Source organism: Odontesthes bonariensis, chromosome 19 (assembly GCF_027942865.1).
Source record: "Odontesthes bonariensis isolate fOdoBon6 chromosome 19, fOdoBon6.hap1, whole genome shotgun sequence".
NCBI classification, from domain to species: Eukaryota; Metazoa; Chordata; class Actinopteri; order Atheriniformes; family Atherinopsidae; genus Odontesthes; species Odontesthes bonariensis.
Window position 1 is genome coordinate 27,373,141 of NC_134524.1, and position 20,082 is coordinate 27,393,222.

General features: G+C 41.8%; 1 protein-coding gene across 2 annotated transcripts in view; it reads right to left on the minus strand.

The window, feature by feature from the left end:
- The window catches only part of kirrel1a (kirre like nephrin family adhesion molecule 1a), a 32,829-nt gene that overhangs the window by 3,649 nt on the left and 9,098 nt on the right, over positions 1-20,082 (minus strand). Inside the window, exons 2-14 of one of the 2 annotated variants that reach the window (XM_075451047.1) lie at positions 12,240-12,389; positions 7,950-8,099; positions 7,700-7,857; positions 7,095-7,245; positions 5,880-5,985; positions 5,546-5,694; positions 5,268-5,395; positions 3,242-3,368; positions 2,922-3,022; positions 1,716-1,932; positions 1,395-1,502; positions 1,022-1,149; positions 627-704 (exon numbers count right to left, since the gene is read on the minus strand). In XM_075451047.1, the coding sequence (XP_075307162.1) occupies positions 627-704; positions 1,022-1,149; positions 1,395-1,502; positions 1,716-1,932; positions 2,922-3,022; positions 3,242-3,368; positions 5,268-5,395; positions 5,546-5,694; positions 5,880-5,985; positions 7,095-7,245; positions 7,700-7,857; positions 7,950-8,099; positions 12,240-12,389 (1,751 nt within the window). Of the gene's footprint in view, positions 1-626; positions 741-1,021; positions 1,150-1,394; positions 1,503-1,715; positions 1,933-2,921; positions 3,023-3,241; positions 3,369-5,267; positions 5,396-5,545; positions 5,695-5,879; positions 5,986-7,094; positions 7,246-7,699; positions 7,858-7,949; positions 8,100-12,239; positions 12,390-20,082 lie in introns of both variants that reach the window. The other variant, XM_075451046.1, reaches the window with a different exon arrangement.

The following is a 20,082-nucleotide window of genomic DNA, read 5'->3' on the forward strand; positions in this document are numbered from 1 at the left end:
TATGTCATCTGGACCTTGTCGTGTGGACCTTGTCGTATTTTTGCTTTAATAAACCCCAAAAATCTAAAACTCTTATTTGACTGTTGTTACTCAAGTTGTTGTTAACCACAGGCTGCCTCTCCATGTTCACCTGTAAATGCTTTAATAGTGCTCTTCCGCTTATTCTAGCAGGATTTTGCTGTCTCATTGTCTCTCACAGACTTGTTTCCCATCTAAGTTTGTTTTAATGCTTTGGTGCTTCAGGCAGTGGGGAGAAACAAAAATCCATCTGGCTGAGGCAGTTGTCGGGGGGATCTAAACACCTCCTGCGGTGGATTCATGTCTGTGTTTCTTCAAAGTGATCCAAGGCAGCACTCCAGCTGGAGGGGCGGGTTTATTTTGCCCTCACAGATTATTCATGGGGGGAAAGTTTCAGAGGAATATTTTGGCAGCTTCCCAAGCGAAAATGCATTCATCACCTAAGCCCAACCCCATGGTGTCAATATGTATAAATGACTCATCTCAGCACAATGGGCAGAGTATGCTTGAATGTTGCTGATTTTAGTTATAAAAGCAGTTGAAAAGAAAGTAAAATTTGTCTCCTGAAATAATATTAATGACTGATTCTGTCATCTGTATGATCTCACCTTTAGGTCATACTCCTGACGGGTGTCCAGGGTGTCACTGCGGAGGTCAGACTTGAGCTCTATGTCATCTTTAAAAGGCTGATTGGAGGGAGAGAAGGACACAGAGGGGAGAAACTAAACCGTCAAACAACAAAACAAAAAAAAAGAAGAAAAAAGGAGAGAAGGAGCCGTAACAAAACAGAAGAGGGAAGGAGGCAACAGAGTGTGAAAGGAAAAGAGAAAATGGATTTAAAAGAGTTAAAAAGGAGCTATTTAAGAAGAAATCAGTATTTTATTAGTCAAAAGGTACAGAGCAGCGTATAGAGAGGTTACAGAGTTATTCTGAGGCTTTTTCTACAACTACAGGCTGTGAAAACAGAGTCCAAGACAAACACAAACATGCCGCTGCCGCTCACCGAGTACATGGCCTTGACCATGCGCGAAGCTGTGGACACACTGCCGGAGTCCTCCTCTAAGCTGTGGGTCTCCTTGTTTATCGTCTCCACCTTGATGTCGGGCTTACCCAGCGTGACCCCACGCCGGCCTGAAAGCAAAACATGGCAAGGATGAATAGAGCTGGAAACACGCTTGTCAGTCAGTGAGTTTTCACAGGATGAGGGAGAGAGCTCAGAGGGGACCTATGGCTATACAGCGGAAAGGTGTTTGATTTTCTTTGGTTTGCTGCAGCTTAAATGAGGTATTTAAACTGTGAACCTCCATAAAAAGCATGAATACTACTGTAAAGACTATTTAGAATCCATGTCAAAGCATATGGAGAGCATGACTCACTGCCTTTGCGCTGCCGATAGAAGATAAGAACAAGGACCAGCAAAAAGATGAAGAGGAGAATGGTTGAGCCCACCGTCCCACCAGCTATTATCCCCAAAGGAACCTCCTCTGTAATGAAAAGGTAAAACAGAATCAGACAGAGAGAAAAAAGATTGCAGTCAGCAACTGAACAAGTATGATTTTATGAATCTAAACTGTATAGAAGTGCCCAATCGCCTGTTACTGACACAATATCGACTTACTTAGATAATAAAAACTCAAATAAATTGTGTTCTTCACCATTTTCCTGAAAACTAAGAATGGAAGTTAGATCTACAGCACCTTTCTCCTCCAGTGTGATGATCATGGTGCCAGGGCCGAACGAGTTCCAGGCCGTGCAGTTGTAGGTGGACAGGAAGTCAGACTCCATCACGTTGTTGATGGTAAGGGTGGAGAGGACGCCACCGCCTTCGGCTGACGATTTGCTCTGCTCCACCGTGTACCTCTCCAACAGCGTCCCCTTCTCCTTCTCCCACACGTTCTCCTTCCACGCCCACACCTGCCGCAACACAGGTGTTTTTGGTCATGTAATGTGAGACTGCATCTACCAATCCACTCGAATCATATGTTGTTTTTCAAACCATCTGAAAGGTCTAATTCTGTCAAACAATATTAATCGAAGCAGTTGTGTAAAAATTCTCGCCTGCTTCCTTGCATGTTTGGAATTGTCTTTTTAATACATTCATGAAAACAAAACATCATCATGGCTGAGAGGATTTTTAGTCAAACTCAGAGCTGACCTTAAACATCCGTCAAACTAAAAATGCAGTAGTCCACATAAACACACACTCATGCAAACATGCACACTGCACAGTGGGTGACTGAGCTGGCGAAAAATATTGCTCATTCTCCACCTTTAAAGCCACTAAAAGCAACTTTATTATTCAGCACTGAAGCACTGTACTAAGGTGAGTTAATTATGCATAAGCCCACATGTTCCTATAATCTGCCCACTTATTGCAGAGTGCGAGAATCTCCTGGTTGTGGCGTTTACAGGGACAAGTGTCCCCCCCCCCAGTCCTTTATATTTTATAAATCTCTCTCCGCCCCAACCTTCGCCACTTGCATTAGGGGCGCACACTGCTAGTCAGGACCGATCAGTCACAGAGGCAAAGGAGTTGAGGAAACCACTGCTGCTGCTGCGCTCTGTCCGGGCTGCTTTCTGACGCAGAGCTAAAAGCAGACGGCTCAGTGTTCGCATTGCTTTGTTTATGTGATGGGATGGAGGAACATTCTGAGAGAGTCTGTGGGTGAGTCACCACTCAAAAAGAAAAGGGGACAGAGCGTAACAGCATTCTCCATGCAGGAAAAGAAGCCATTTAAGAAAAGGTACAGCAAGATTATAATGCAAACTGCTGTTAGAGCAAAAGTTACAACCATGTGCTCTTTGTGATCAAAGCTTTTCTTTGTCTGGCATGATTATTCTTTATTATTCATTATTCTTGTCTAAAAAATTGATGCCTTTCATTTTCTTATCTTTTCACTTACTATCTTATCTGGAGGAGGTGTACTGGCTATGTAGCATTTCACCTCTCCTCTTTCTCCTCTCACAGCATACTGGACTGGATCACTGGAGATGATAGGAGGACCTGTTGGGCCGAAGGTGAGAGAACATGTGAAGAAACCATTTGTGAAGTACAAAAACTTTGGGAAAATCATATTCAAGTTGCGGGATTTCAGAATATATATGCCCATCATTTTGGACATGCAAGCTTTTTTTTCAGTTACTGACAAGGCCACTGTCTTGAAAATAAAAAGATTCTTGTGTAAAAGCAGCAGAACATTAAACTGTATGGATGTTTTCTGACCGTTGACCGTGAGCGTGACCTCAGTCTTTCCTACTCCAATCCGTGGGACGATGGCCTTACACACATACTGACCGGCATCCGCCTGGCTCACTGACTTCAGATACAGCTGGTTGCTGTTACTCAGAACCTGTGGGGGAGTGAAAAAAAAAACACACAAATATAAACAATGCGATCAAAGTCCACAAGGGAAGGCTGATGTACTTCATGTACTCCAGCATACCTTATTCATTTAATAGTCGATGTGAGCAACTAGTCCAACCTTATCTGGTGAACAACGCAAACTTGGCCTTTAACTTTTAACCCATTACAAGGGGTTTTATAGTTGCCTAGCAACCACATCCATCAGAAAATTATTTGGGAGAAAATTATATTTAAATATGGAACCACCTAGAGAGAGAAACACCTGACTGTACAGGCGTGGGCGCCGGCAGAGTTCAACCATGATTAGCAGATGTGTAGTGAAGCAGATTTAATTCACTGTCTTGTATTTAGTCCGAGTGTCTTCTCGGCTATGAGCTGTAGCTGAATAAAACTCAGAGTATGGTATACCAATCGAATTCCAGACTAAATAACAGAATCAAGTGAACAATTAAATCAAATAATTAAAGGTCATTTCTGCCCACTGCAATGGTCTTAAACAATGACAGCTTTATCTATAAGGACTATTTGTTTTTTATTTCTTTTTCAAATTTATTTAGATCATGTGTCATTCTATATTCTACTGCAACAATATGAGTTGTCTTCAGGGATTCATAAAGTAATATTCTATTCTGTTCGGTTTTAAATACATATATATGCCTATGAAATCAATAAATGTGGCTGTGAAATAAATCCTGTAATAAATTCATGAAGTATAAATACCTACATATGGGTTGTAATAGTTATGTATGAGTTTAATGAATACACCTAATTACCAACAATGCTCTGACCAAGAACTTTGATCTAAATAAGACAAAATAATATTCCTGATTATAGTGATAACATGAGTTGCAGATAGGTTGTTCCATTCAAATTCATAGTTCAATTTCTGACAACATTAAATCCCCCCTATGCAATCCGCAATGTTTCCACATATCCAAAGTCTTAATCACATCCATATTCCTCAAAACACAGAGCTTTATTCGGGTTTCTCCTTTGCCCCAAAGTGTGCCTTCTTTCTACCACAGTTTTCCTATTCTGCACTGAGCCGGTTTTGCCAGATCTTGTGATGTTAACAAGTAACTCAAGCAATGAAAACAGGCACAAAACAAGCGACATTGCTTTTAAAAAAAAAACATCCCAAAGTTGCACACAGTCAGCGGACAACGCAAGTGTGGAGCCCCGAGCATGCTTTGTAAAGCAGCAGTGTGTGTCTGAGCTTAATTCAGTTTTTGCTTTCTCTGAATGACCTTATTCAGGCAGATGGGGTCAGAAAACGCTGTTTACATGGCAGTGTCTTACTCAGAGTAACGTCTACAACTTGAATGACAGAATATTTTTGTGCATGTAAACATACCTGTTTGCAGCACAGCTTTTTGAATACCGACAAAAACACTGTTATTTTGGGGTAAAAGGGATATTGGTTTTCCTTTAGTAGAGAATATTTATACCGCTCTCTGTTAATGTAAAAAAAATCCGCTAAGTGCAAATATTGAAAACAGAATTTTATTGTTTGTCTATTTTTGTAAAAGGACTGGCATTTTAAGAGTCCCAGTTATTCACGATTTTCAGTATGGCTGCCAAACAGTGTAATACACCATCAGAAATCAGTCACTTATTTTTCATATGGTCTCTGCTGCATGATTTAAATTAATACATGGGATTTCAGTATATTACAGTTATAATATATAGTAAAAGGGTTTATTGTTCAGTCTGATTGTGTTCAATCTTCACAACAACTGAAATTAAAACGAGATGACAAGTCAGTTAATGCTCTCCCGAAACAGGATGCTGCTGTCAACACAGGAGATGAACATTTGACCTGCGAACACTGTGTGAATGCAAGAAGAGAGGAAAGACAGCACAGCAGGGTTTCTTGGTTTCTTACCATGTTTGAACCCTTCTTGAACCAGGTGAGAGTGAGCGGAGGGTTTCCGGCCCATTTGCAGTTGAGGGTGACATCAGAGTCGACGTCGACAGTTTTTGGCTGCGACTCCACCAACAGGATTGGGCCAACTGGGGACAGAGATTAAGGGAGAGAGTGAGATGTCCTGAGTTTTGTTTGAGGAAAATTGCAGTGGGACTAAGGGGGGGAAGCTGAGAGAATGAGACACTCCGACTGTGGTGAGTGATTGAACAAGGTGAGATGATTAGTGTGTGACTCACAATGAACGTCAACCAAGATGCTGACGTTGGTCTTTCCCACAGCATTGAAAACCAGACAGGAGACAGGCTCAGTGAAGAAGGAGTGGTCGGCCTTGGTGGTGAACACACTTTCCCTGGCGCCCTGCAGCACCACTCCGCCCTTAGCCCACCTAGATTTTAGACACACTTTATTACATGTCCCCAAAAAAGCATGTTTTCTATGTGCAGTTGAACATAATATGACACAGATGGAAGCTAGAGAACAGAATACTTCTCAGATTAGCATTTTTCTTTTTTATCAGTGGCTAAGCTGCAACTTGAAAATCCCCCCCCAAAAAATTAGAATATAGCAAACCTGTAGCCCATAATAGGAGGGTTGGCATGAGCCTGGCAGGTGAAGGTGACTCTGTCCCCTTCCAGGACAGAGCGAGGCTCAATGGACAAGGTCACTATTGGTGGGTCTGGAAGAGAGAGATACACACATAACATTACCTTACTACATCTAATGCATGCTGCAATTCAGAGGATTATCTGAGGCAAAATGGTTGCCATGCATTACTTAATAACAGCTTTAGAATCCTTGATCTGGTGACAAATGTTATACATTTAACATTATGATGCGTGTTCTCTTTGATTTTAGACACAATAGCTACAATTTTGCAGTAAAATGTCCCAAAAAAGATGGGACTGGGGGGAAAAAAAGGCTGGAAAAGTAATGGTACATAAACTCTCAGAAGTAAAGCAAAGGTTGAGCAACCTGTGTCTATAAATTGTGAAGCAATTTCAGAATGTTCATCAACAGAAAACTGATAAGAATTATTGTATTCCATCATTTATAGTACATAATATCATCATAAGATTCAGGGAATCTGGAGACATCTCTCAGCCAAAGCCCTTTTTAAATGAACTGAGCCAAAGTGGATCTGTGGTCAGATTAACTGAAATTTGAAATTATTTTTGGAATTCATTGGTTGCTGCATCCTCCAGACTAAAGGAGGAGAGGGACTATCCGACTTTTTATCAGCGCTCAGATCAAAAGTCTACATCTCTGATGGTATGGGGATGCATTAGTGCCTATGGACCTGACAGCTTGCACATCTAGAAGGCACCATCAATGCTGAAAGCTTTAGAACAACACATGCTCCCTTGCAGATAATATCTTTTTTTAGGTAACCAGATACTGCATCTATTATAACAGCATGGTTTAGTGGTACCAGGTGAAAAAAATTGTAATCATCGTGAAACAAAAACTATAAAAGAAGACTGTTGGGCAACCAGAATCCTGTATCAGACAAGAATGGTACAACATCCAGTCAAGGTCCAGGAACGGGTCTTTCAGTTCCAGACTTTCATTATGAAATAGCAAAATGTCTGATCTTTAACTTTTGATATGTTTTCTATATTCTACTGTGAATTAATTATTTGTTTATGAGTTTTTATTTGCATTTTACACAGCGTCCCAACTTTTTGGAATTGAGACTTTACATTGAAAAGAAATGACAAAACTTGTGTAATTAATATCAGTTTTCCTAAATTTTAAGCCCAGTATAGAAAGAGTAGCATTGCTTACGGTGCACGTTAAGGGTGACGGTTGTGCTTTTGCCAGTGGGAACAGCCAGGTTGGTAGCCACACAGCTGTAGTTCCTCCCAGTGTCAGTTTCAATGGGGTGGACAGGAAGGTAGCTACGTGTGGTCACCCTCTTCCTGTCTGGAAGCACCTCCTGGTATTTAGATGACAGAGAGTTAGTGCCAGAACAGTTAGTGAACGGGAGTGTTTAATGTGTCTGAGTTTGTGTGCAGATTTCTTTATTTTAAACTAGGGATGCACAGATACCGATACTGGTATCGGGCCTATACTATTCTTATATACTCATACTCGTTAAAGTTAACCGATACCATGAACCGATACCAATTTATTGCATGAAGACCGCGATCAGAGGGTGGCTTGTCATTTTTGTTGTATTTTTTTAGATTGGCGGCTAGGGGAGATGCCGAGCTAATCAGGAACAGTGTGGTTAGGCTAGTGAGACCGAAACCTGTCTTCCAATTCATTGCATTTTTTTGTGGTAGAAGTATCGCATCGGTACTCGGTATCGGCAAGTACTCAGATCTAAGTATCGGTATCGTATCGGTTTGAAAAAAAGTGGTATCGCTGCATCCCTAATTTAAACTCACAGTGGTACTGATGGCCGCCTCCACAGGCAGACCGTCTTTAAGCCACTCGATCATTGAAGGCGGTTTAGCCCCTCGAGACACACAGCTCAGGTTGTATGACTCCCCTGCGTTCAGCAGGACCTCCGGACCCCCATCAATCACCGGATCGTCAGGCGGAACTGAAGCAAGAGAGAGAGGGCGTGGCTTTATACACAGAGTCTCATATCATTTCCATAGATATGTGGGCTGTCACACAACAACACAAACATACTAAGGACGGTGAGTTTGGCCCTTCTGGACCTCAGGGCGGCATCAGGGGCCTGGCACTCATACAAGGAGTCATCAGACAGATCGGCTGACAGGATCTCCAGGTTGTGCTGGCCCAGCTCCTGGACCAGCAGCACACTGTACCTGGGCCAGGCTGGAACAAACAGACAAACACAAAGACTTGAACAAGAGTAACAACTTTTAAAAAGCAAAAGCAAAGAATACATTTGTAACTCTAATCTAACGTATTTGATATAATAAGTTGGCCAAACAAAAACATAAATGTTCCTTATTGTTTGTTATTTAAGTAACTGCCTCCCATTTTTGCCCAGTTACCCATATGTTAGTATTCTATGTTCTTTTATCTTATCTTTTATCTAAACCTTCAAATACTGATACTGATACTGTCACATGTCTAAGGCTCCCCATGCAGCTTGTGGCACCTCATCATGCTGATCAGAAAACATCAGATCCATGTCATGAACGGGGGGGAAAAAAATATGTCTTTTTTAGCATCAGCCTAAAGGACACCAGAGAGATGTACAGCCACATGATGCGACTGACATGCACAAAAATAAACACTTGACCACATTCACACAGTTGTGCACACAGTAACACCAGCAGCCTTTCCAATCCCCTCTTTCCCCTCCCCCATCCAGCACACAGTCCAGCTGTGTCACTGCCCTGCATTCTCACCATTAGGTGGCGTCCATGCTCTCTTCTAACAGCAGGGGGAAAAGATGAATGCATTATGACGGCAGCGTTTTAGAGCGCTCAAACTGACTCAAGTCCGTGGTGCAGAATTTGCGTTTGCTGTCCAGACATGGATCACATGTGAACCTCTTCGCTGCCGTTTCATAGGTGCAGCCTCTGAGCTGACCGCTGCTGCTTGCCTAATCTTTGTGTGTCCTTGTTTCCGTATGCATTTGGGCGTGTGTGCCTTTCATATACCGTATGTGCTTTTGCATTTGAAATGTCGAGGGGGAGAACGCAAAGCCAAGAGTAGAGGGGTGTGTGGAAAGGGGGGACAGAGGGCTCATACACAGAAAAAACACACACATACACAGAGGACAGTGTTCATTTACATGTTTTTTTTAAGCTTTGGATTAAAGTCCTGGATGATCACAGTAATAATATGAATAAATAAACTAAAATAAAAGGGGAAGGAAAGAACGACAAGGACAGGGAGAAGGAGAGAAAGGAGGGACATGAAGAGGAGTGCAGGAACTAGGAGTGGGTCAGGCAATGAAGCTGATGAGAGACGAGGCAGACAATTTAAAAGAAGAATCTGAGAGAGGGCTCAGTGCAACAAAGGCAGCTGAAAGAAGAACAAAGAGAGCAAGAGGGACAGAAAGGAACAAGGGATCTTAGATGAGAAGGTCACAGAGGAATAGTGTGACAGATAGAGGAGAGAAGAAGAGAAGAGAGGAGAGGAAAAGGTACATCACAGTGAAGAAGGGATAAGAAGTGAAGAAGAGGAAAGTTAGGAGTGAAAAGTAAGCCATCCAAAACAAAGGAAACAGCTAAAGTTAACAGACAAACCAAAACAACCAGACATAAAGAATATCCTCATCTGGGCCAAGGGTTTAAAAAAAATATGTCCACATGTTTTGACCAGTAATTACTCAACCCCCTGCATCATTCCTTCTGGCCTAAACAGTGCAATTCTGCAAAATGTTGTAACCCAGCGATGAGATGAGTCATTCAACCCAAGTTTTGCCAAAGCCGACAAAATCAAAGTGGAAAATCACTCAGGACAAAGAAGAAAGAGGAGAAAATCGGTGTGAGCGGTACAGTGAGGGCTCTGAGCTGCACTCTAGACAGCTCTCAATAAATATCAGATATTAGCCAGTCAGTGTCAGCTACGGCTTCTCTGACAGAGGTGATATTGTGATGTTCCTCAACCAAAACTGAAGGACGTCAGACAGCAAAATGTGTCCGAGGGAGCTGAGAAATTCCCATCGAACCTGTGTGCAGAAGCAGGGTAAATGTAGCATCAACCGAATTTTGTGCACATATTAACACAATAGGATGTGAAGGGGCAGATAAGGTGTCACATGACAGTAACGTGACAGTAGGCTCTCTTATCTTGTGCTTTGCTTACACAGTCTAGCTGTATTTACAACATTCAGCGGGAAGAGCAATTTGTCAGCATGCATTAGATCCCACAGATACCAACACGCAAAGTCGCACTAACACTGGGATCCTGCTTTAAAAGATGCATTCCAGTGTCGAAACACTGTGGGCAAATTTCAGTAGAACTGCAGCAGTTAGAGTTAAACAATAACTCCACTGAAAATTAATCTGCAGCTACTATGTGTGATTATTCATTTTAGCAACTCATCAAGCAGAAATGTGCAGTGGTGGAGGCAGCGTTCAGATCCTTTAAATTCCACTGTACAACATTTATGGCAATATAATTTTGCCTGGTGTTCGAATTACATTGAAATAATAAATAATGAGTTTTGATTTCCTTAGAATGAGCAATCTGTATAAAGAAAGTTGCCCTTCTCACCCCTCTGCCATATTGTACAAGCATCTTACTAGCCAAGTGGGGACAATCCGAACGCCGCTTCTAGAACTTCGACTGTACAGAAAAGATGGACGAAGTCAACCAGTATCTGGACGTTGAAACCGATGCAGAAGTGCTCTAAAGTAATTCTAGAGAATTTTTCAAATTCTTTGCTCTTTGGCTCCTCCTAGAGTTTTGGGATGTGATAAGGAACGAATATCTGTGTGAGCCCTGCTAATGTACAACTAGAATTTTTTTGGCAACTTGAAGAGGCGGAAGATGCCATTAAAAGCCAACAAATATGTTGAGTGACTGAAAAAGCAAAATATGGTGTAGCGCGGGACTTGAAACCAATGGGATCTCATCCTTGAGCAGTTTCAGTCCTGGGAATTTACATAGCAAAGGTCAATATACTTAAAACTGAGTCAGAGGCACATTGTTTTAAGGTTGACAAACTTCTCGTATGTTGCTTTAAAATGCAGTACCACTTATTGCCACTTTAAGCTCGATCCAAAACTGTAAACTTCTCTCATGAATTAGCTAGATTTACTCCCACTGATCAGTGTGCTGGGGACATTCCTGAAAACAATTTAATGAGTAAATAGACACTAAGCTTCAAAGATACGTAATTTTGTCTAGTCAGACTTCACATTTATACTTCGTTTCCCAGCGCCACCCTTTTGGATCTTATGTCTTAGGACTAAAATTGAACTGTAGACAAATGTAGTGAAGTAGAAAAATACTGCAATTCTCTGTGAGAGTAGAAATATGAAGTCAGTATGCTAAAATATAAAAGACTCACGTGACAACGTAGATAGCTACATTTTACAATCTTCACAAATGTGAGAATCTGGTCTTCCACTTAAACAGAAGAAAACTGAAAACCTGATGGCTGAGGATTGTTGGTTAAATAAAAGAAACGTGAACGCGTGCCCTTGGGCTCATAAAATTGATTACCGGCATATTTTTAGACATAGCAATTCATCAATTAATAAAACAATTAATCAGCAGATTAATTTATGATGACATTAATTATAAGTTGCAGCCCTGAATTAGTTACTTACAATTCAAAACCGACTAAGACCGAGAAACTGGAGCAACGTGAGGTATAGACAGGGGAGGTGGTCAAAGTCAGCTACTTAACTTTTACCACCTCCCCTGGTGGGAGTTTTTTAACACAATCATTTGTTTTTTTCCCAGCAGGTTAGGCTTTTATTTGTTTGTCTGTTTAATTTTTTCTCTAGCTTACTAGTTAACTTCTAGTTAACATGCAGGGTTTTACAGTGGACTCTGGTTTGTAAGAAGCAGTTTGTGTGCAGCCAAATATCATAACTGGCAGCACTATGGCTGTTAATTATGATAAATGCATTGCTGACATTAGCATATAGCTCAAAGCTTCGCTATGTTGGTGCATGTCCAATTTTTGTTGGGTGCTGGCATGAACTGTACAAAAGTGTGGCAACATGCTGGCCTCCAATTTCAGTTTGAGTTTGGCACCACAGCACAGCAAAAACAGCAGATGCCACTGAAAATATAATCTTGTCTTCACTCAGAAGTGTGGCGCAAATTATATGAGCAAATGGTAAGCACTTTATGCAGGGCCATATTTAAGAAAAACTCAAGATATCCTAATTTCAGCTTCTAGAGCATAGAACATGCAGTTTCAAAAGGTGCCCATCAGCAATTTCAGTCCAAAGATTTCAGAATTAGCTACACAGAACCCATCTCAGTCACGCGATCGACAGAGTGAAGAAAGCCTGAGGACGGCGTGTGATGCCTCACCCTGAAGGTCCTCTCCGATGCCCAGAGCCAGGCCATCTTTGGTCCACTGAACAATGCCAGAGTAGTTGAAAACAACACAGGACAGGATCACCCTCTGGCCCCGCACCACCGACTGGTCTGCCGGCTCCTGAGAGAATCTCGCCGTCCTTACTGGCAGTTGAGAGGTAGATTTGGAAAGAAAGAGATGGGTAAGTTAGGGACTTTCTCACTGTAAAAACACATTTCAAACAGTCTACTTTAGAATCACTCCAGCATGTTATTCCATTGGTTTATTTTTCATTGTTGATTAAACTGATTAAAACTTGCACTCCCCCAACAGCAAATGGAATGCAATGATTACCAGCTTTGCAGCCACGAACTGAGCACCTCAGACAGACAACTGGGAAAGACAAAGGTGCCAAAGAAGAGGAAATCAGTGGAGGAGGCAGTAAAGCTGACTCAGAAGAGGCGAGCTGGGAGATCAAACAGAGAACTTCAGCCACAGGGCGGCTCACACCCCGTTTCTTCTTGCTCCTGACTTTTATTTCCCTAAAAACTCTGCGGCTCCCTCACTCTCGCCTCTCTCTGTTTCTCCCTTCTTCATTCCTCCCTATGAGTCATCTCACAGGCTTCCACTCCCCAAAAAACATTACAGTGGCTGTCATTGTCTACTGGATTCTCCTTTCAGTCTTTAGGGCACTGCCACAGAAGAGGGGCCAGCGCCACGCTGGCCCACCAACCATCTAATATGAGTGGAAAAATGAGAAAAGGCCCCTTTCTACTGTTTCACACTGTGGGACAGCAAGTTGTAATTATCAATCCCTTGAAGGCATGGCACGTGTAGAATAGATGAAGGGCAATCACAAGGGAGGATCTACTTTAAATTTTCGTTCTTTCCGATCTGGCTTTGGTCTTTTCTCCTCTCCCACTTGTTATTTCGAAGAATCTCATACAGTAGATCATTAACCCACTGCTGCATTGCCCCCCCCCACCGCTCCTTTACCATTCCCTCTCTCCTTCTGTTCTCCTGTTCTCTCTCCATAAGGTTGGATGTCCTTTACCCAAATTGCCTTGCTTCACTTGCTGCTTTTTCAGGCTATATGTATGCATACCCACTCGCCTCCTTCACTTTGCTCATCTATAACACTGTCTATGAAGGTCCTTTTGCCTGCACTGATTTTCATCTGCCTCTCCTTTTCCACAGTATGTGCATGCCGTTTTCTTTCTATATACATATATAATGGAGTATATGTCCTTTTACCCATAATGTTTTCTATTTCTGTGTTCCTCTTCCATGCTGGTTGGAAGGGGGTTAGAGGCGGACTGTCACAATTCATTTATCACATTAAATATCACCCCTCCAGCATTTTCTCCCTCCCTTTCTCTCATTCCCTCATTCACCCATCTCTCTTCTCTCGCTTTTTCCCTCACTCGTTTTTTCTTCACCTCCTGCCACTTACATCTCTCACTTGTCCTGTCCTCTTCTTTTCTTCTAAATCACTCTTTTTACCCTTCTGTTACCCTCACAATCTACCTGTCATGCCCTCACAAGTCTTCCCTTGGAGCCCTCCAGCGCTTCTCCAAAGGTTTCCATCCCTTGTCTTCTTTTTTTAACAACCGCCATATGCCTCTACACCCTACCTCCAACTTCACTGTCATGACCCATTGTCCCTATCTCTCACATTCAGGCACTTTTCTATGTATGTGGACATGCACGTTCCCCCTCTCACGTCATGTTAACCGTGATTTGTAGAGGTAGGACGTGCCTGATAAAACAAAAGAAAACAGTAATGCAAAAAGATTACCAAATCACAACAATGGCGCCTGACGGTGCAGCACATTAATATTCTGAAAGATAAAGGGGATGTATGAGGATGCACACGGAAAAGGGAATCAGATGCAGATGAAGCTTTTGCTGCATGCATACCAAGAATAATCCAGAGCTCAACTATCCCTCTCAAAAATTACTCTTAATCTTAATTTGCTCCCTGAGGAATGCCCAAATTTGATGGAGGAACCAGTGAGTTAGAATAAAGCACAGAACGTAGCAGAAAGGAGATGATTATCTAAACTGTAAAGCCTTTGAATGCAAACATTGTGAGATGGAATCATAAAAATGCTTGTTTTCACCGGTCGATGAATATATTGTCCTTTCATTTAGACCAAATTTATCGATCAAATCTTGCTTATTTAAAATCCATCCATCCATCCATTTTCTGCAGAGTGCTGAGTGTAGTGACATCTAGTGGCATATACTGTAGATTACAACAGACTGAATAACCCCAACCCCAGCCTCCCTGTCCAAATGTTGGGTGGCTGTGAAAGCATGGAACACACTCTGAAGCCAGTGTGTCTACTGTATAAACACGATGGTGCAACATGTTAAAGAGTGAGGAAAAAAGACTGCGTGAAGTAATGACGACATACTGATTAATTTTCTCACATGATTAAACGAATGAAAACATTGTTATGAATATTACATGACATCTGTGGTAATAGATCACTACAAATGACTGTTTACAGGTTCTGAAACTCTTTTTCTAAATCGACTCTTAAAGTCTGCTATCGCAACATTAACGTACATGTTTCGGCCCACAGTTTGGAATTTTTACATCATGATTTTCTTATTGTATTTCAACCAGGGTTGTATCATAAACGAAAACAGTAACAGTTGCAGGCTATAAAACCTAAGCAATGTACCAAAACACACTAAAACGGTTTATCAATCTGTGAGACACTCCAGAGTCAGCCTTCTCTGTGGAACTGTTGCCATGACCAATCTATCACACTCACATTAAAAGTATATAAATGTTCATTATGGCTATTTTAAAAGGTGTGAAATGCTCCGTTTACAACAGAAAAAAAACAAAGAATAGATGGAATTTGTTTCCGATAGTGAAATTTTATGGGAACTCTCATGTGAAGGGACTATTGCGCTTAGAATCCACATACAGTATGAGAGCTGTGTCAAAGTAACTAACTATTTATAAGATTCCAGTTTGTTTATGTGAACTATTAGTCTTCCACACACATAAGAATTAGTCATGGAGTCCCACAAAGTTCTGTACTTGGACAAATACTTTTCACATAACATTGTGCTCCCATTAAGTAATATGATTGAGCAACAATGGCAAATGTTTCCACTGCTATGCATGACATTCAGCTTAATTTATCCATGAAACCAAATTAAGCCAATAGGTTAGTTACACTACAATAATACCGGAAAGAGATAAGGCCTGAATGATTTTTTTTTTGGCCTTAAACACATCGGAGACGCATGATCTAACCGAGGATGGCTTTAACTTGCCCTCTTGGACCTCTGAGATGAAAACTTCAGTTATTTTGAACAGGATCTGTCTTTTAACTCAAACATCAAACAAATCTCTGGACCTGCCCTCTTTCACATTCATAATATCACTAAAACTAGGAACATCCTTATTGTGATGCAGTAAAACTGCTTCATGCAGTTGTTACTTGTAGGCTTAACTATTGTAAAAATCATTCTAAGAAGAATCTCAGAATAACTCTGAGAAGCCCTCAACTGATCCAAAATGATGCAGCAAGAGTTCTGAGGGAAACTAGCAAGAAAGATCATATTTCTCCCGTTTTAGCTTGTGTTCACTGTCTCCCTGTAAAATCCAGAATATTGTTTAAAATGCTTCTCCTTACAAATAAATCCCTTTATGACTGAGCCCTGTCATATATTAAGGACCTTGTAGAATCATTCCAACAGAGCAATTCGCTCTCAGATTGCCGACATACTTGTGGCTCCTGAGTTTGCCTTCAGGAGGTATCCATGCTCTCTGCTTTTTCTTTACTATTCAGATAAAGCTTCAAACCTTTGTTTTTGATAAAGCTTTTATAGTTAGAGATGGTTCGGGTGACCTGTAGCCCCCTTTAGAGATGGGGGACCACCCCTGAAGTCATAAAATTTGTGTGTTGCTCTAACATAACAGTGTTCAAACATGAACACCGGAGAAGAGGACAATTTCTGGACCTTTTCCACAGCGGCTGTTCACAAATATGCCTCCCAGCTGGAGACTTTTCACGGCTGGAAAAGTAAGTAGAGAGGGCGCAGGGGAACTTATGTCTATAGCATGCAGGAGGCAGGACGTAATGCAGTAACTAGGCGGCAGAAATCGCTGTTTTCTTTTATACGTTAAGAACAGTAGATGAGGCTCCTTGTTGTGTTGATATCATAGTTGCTAGTAGTTGTACATCTCCACAATAGCGAGCCGCGAAAGGAAAGCAGCATACAGATCAGCGGAAAGGAGAATGTAGGAGCAACTCTTACCAGCATGCACACACACTCACAGGCAATAAATGCTTTGCAATATTCACACACTAGCTTACCCTCTGATGTTCAGGAGATTTAACTTAATCTTAATAAAATAATAATGAATAATAATATTGAAATTTGGTTTGCTACCCAGATAGCAAAAAGATTTGCACCGACTTTGCAACGGATCCGGAAAACGGGTCCACTTCAGAGTCCACTTACATCGGATCCTATCCGTATCCTATCCGGACCCGCGCGATGATCAATCTTGCGATCTGATTGGTTCTCGGAACGTAGAGGCTTTTGCTCCCAAAGGGAAGCAAAAGATGAGGCTGAGTGTATCTGAAATATCGATTTGAAGGCAAAATCCTTTAAAAGCCGCTTCCCTTTGGGAGGAAAGATCGATCATGTCTTTTCAACTTTCCATTGCGGAGATGCTTTTTTATGTGCGGCTCCGGATAGCGCAGTATTCCGGATCCGTTGCGAAGGCAGTGCAAATCTTTTTGCTATCTGTGTACATGCCACCATTCTGGAATAATAAAACATTTCAAATCATCAGTGTATGTGTGTGTGTGAGAGAGAGATTGATAAACACTTAAGTTTGTTTCTGTTCTTTCCCAGCACTTTTCTGCAAGTATTTCTAGCTCTGGAGCTGACTGTTTTCGATTTGTGGTTACTGGCCTAACTAAGCAGCGCAATTGTCTATTGTTAGTTCTTGTCTCTGTGAAGTTTTTTTCTCCCCACTGTCTCCAAGTACTTGCGCAAAAGGAATTGTTCAGTTTCGCTACATAAATTGCCCTGAGATGACTTTTTGTTGTGAATACGCTCTATAAACATAATACTGAACTTAACCAAATTGAATTCAACCCCATTCCAAGTATTGCTTGAAATCTCCAACTCAATACTAAAACCTTTATTTCTCAGCCTCTAAAATTACTAAAAAATTTAAATAGAAACCTTTGAGAGGTTAAAGATTCAACTTTTATTGTAAATTTATTTTGCCCTTATGTTTATTGATATTTTGAGAATAAAATCGCTGTTTGTGTCACTTGAAATTGATGGCGCAACCCTCACATCAGCTCAGGCTCAGAAAGTAGAGGCAAATGTCTATCAAAGTCTGAAACGGAGATATACAAGTATGTTGCATCAGGTCTGAAGAATTAGTACATAACTATGTTTAAATTAAATATATATATCAAATGTCCTTAAAGCAAAATTTAATCATAGGTAGTAGATAACAATAGTTATAGAAAAAATTGTTTACAATAGTAAAATTTCCTGTCTATCTTCCAATTTAAGTAGGGTGTGTGGATTTTTACCTACATAATAGCAAAAAGAGCCTTTTCTCAGATATCTGCAGTGTATAGAGAGTTAAGCTGAGGATAAAGAAACCTTGCAACCTAAATAGCGGCTTGTAGGCAAGCAAATTCTTTCCTCCAACACTTCAGATATGCTAGCTGGAGGTATTCCCTCAACTGCCTCCGTAAACCGTAACAACATGATCCAAACTGAATGCTCTTGAGTGGAGGCTACACAATCTGCAGAGAAAACACCCCTTCAAAGGCTGAGGACTGAAAACACTGACTCATTTAAACATGTGCTCATCACCTTGTGATTTCCATATCACCCAGTTAACACTTGTCAACATGAGTGTATGTGTCGGTGTGTTTAAAGATGATCCACGCGCACAGAGCAGTCAGAGCAAAGGCAGAGGAGGGGAGAGTATGCAAGGGAGGTTGTATTCTTTCATTATGTGGGTTATGCTGCAGTGACAAATTTAGAGTGTGTCCTGATTTCCTTGAGTCACTGATCCCCAAGATACCACCAGGAGACTCTGAGCTCCCTGTCCACACAAAGACTACGGTCACAAAGGGCTGCGACCATGACCGCGTGCACATGCACACACAGACACACACAAACAAAAACAGGCAGCACGGATGACCTACCCTTCACCACACAGGCTAACCATTTCCTGTCAACATGCACACAAACGCAACCACTCTGAAACCCAGACGTGTAATCAACACACAGAGGCGGTTTCCTAAACATGGATTACACCACAACTTGGAATAAAACACCAAGCCAGCGGAGCATCTTCATCTCCATTGGGAATGGTTCTCAGTTTGGTCTAGGATTAAGTACAACATTGGTCAAAGTTTGAATAGGGATTAGGATAATCTGGCCACAGCCCTGGCAGACACTGAGACACCAACCTCTGCTTGTCAAAGCAGACACAAAGCCAAAGGCGAGCCACACACTGCCTCGCCAAGTGACTCACCAAAAGCACAGACACACGCCGCCATAGCATGAACAGTCCCATCAGTTTAGCCCCCGAGCAGCTCCCGCACCATGTGATGGTGCTTTCATAGCATGGTAATGAAGCATCAATTTGTTACTGAAAATCACTAAAAGGGTACACGCATGCAAAGATGTTGGGAGCTATTCTTAGCAAGTGTGCCGCATGTATCACACTGCCGTTAGGTGCTGAATGGTAGCGCTTCATTTTCACCTTATAGATGCAGGCTTGCATCAGCTCACTGTACGGGACAGGAGGCATGGCGGGAAGTGATGCCATGCAGTGGACAGTTTTGAGAAAGGCTCACTCCTGGCAATTGGTCTCATTGAATCAGAGACTATTAAATAAAATGCCATTTGTATGGATTTTTATGCATCCATTTAATTATCTCCTCCCCATACCCTTCTGTGCCCCTCCACCAGAGTCCGCCTGCCTTCCTCTACCTCGCTCCTCTCCAGCCAATCCCTCGCCCCGGCTGGATCACAGACTTGCGTCACCATAGTAACAGCTGACGTGTAAGTAACTGCCCCAAAAAAAAAGTTTTCTGTCCAAGCATGTATGTGAGCACACCCACCGATGTGCATCCGTGTGTCTGATGAAACCCTCCCCTGTACTTGGTCCATTTTTCTGAAGACAAAACAAAACAAAAGATTCAATGACCTCATCCTTGCTCCACCTATTCAATTAATAAGCGACTAGCGCTGGTCTCACATTTTTTCTCTTTCACACCCTCACTCCCTACTCTTTCCACTTTGACTCAATCTCCTCCAAATTGATTTTGTTATCAGTCTAATTCCATATCGGTGCTGCGTGTGGCCGATGCGTAGCTATTGTGAAACGGGCTGCCTGGAAATGAGATGCAGGGATACGGAGAACAAAGACAGCAAGGTCCACAGACACCGAGCTGTGAAGTGTGATGGAGGATGACATCATCGTTTCAGGACAAAGTTGCAGCTATCGGAGTCATACGGTACAGTCTCAACCTCTCCATGCTGGCTGTATTTACATGCTGCGGCTGTTGCCCCATCGGTCAGATCCCTGCGAGCCTCTGTCCGTGTGAAGATGAGAGACTTTGAACTTTTATAAATTTTTATTCTATTCAGAGAACACCTGGGAAGCTGTTTTGTTTTAGTTGCTGAAAAACTTGCCTGAAGTATGCAGTAATCAGTGAATAGTTTCTACAATGAATTCTTGTAGCCCGCACACATTTCTATGAGGATCTATTGTTTATGTACCAAATATTATTTTCCAATATCCATCTAGTGCCTATAAATGCCACATCAAATTCC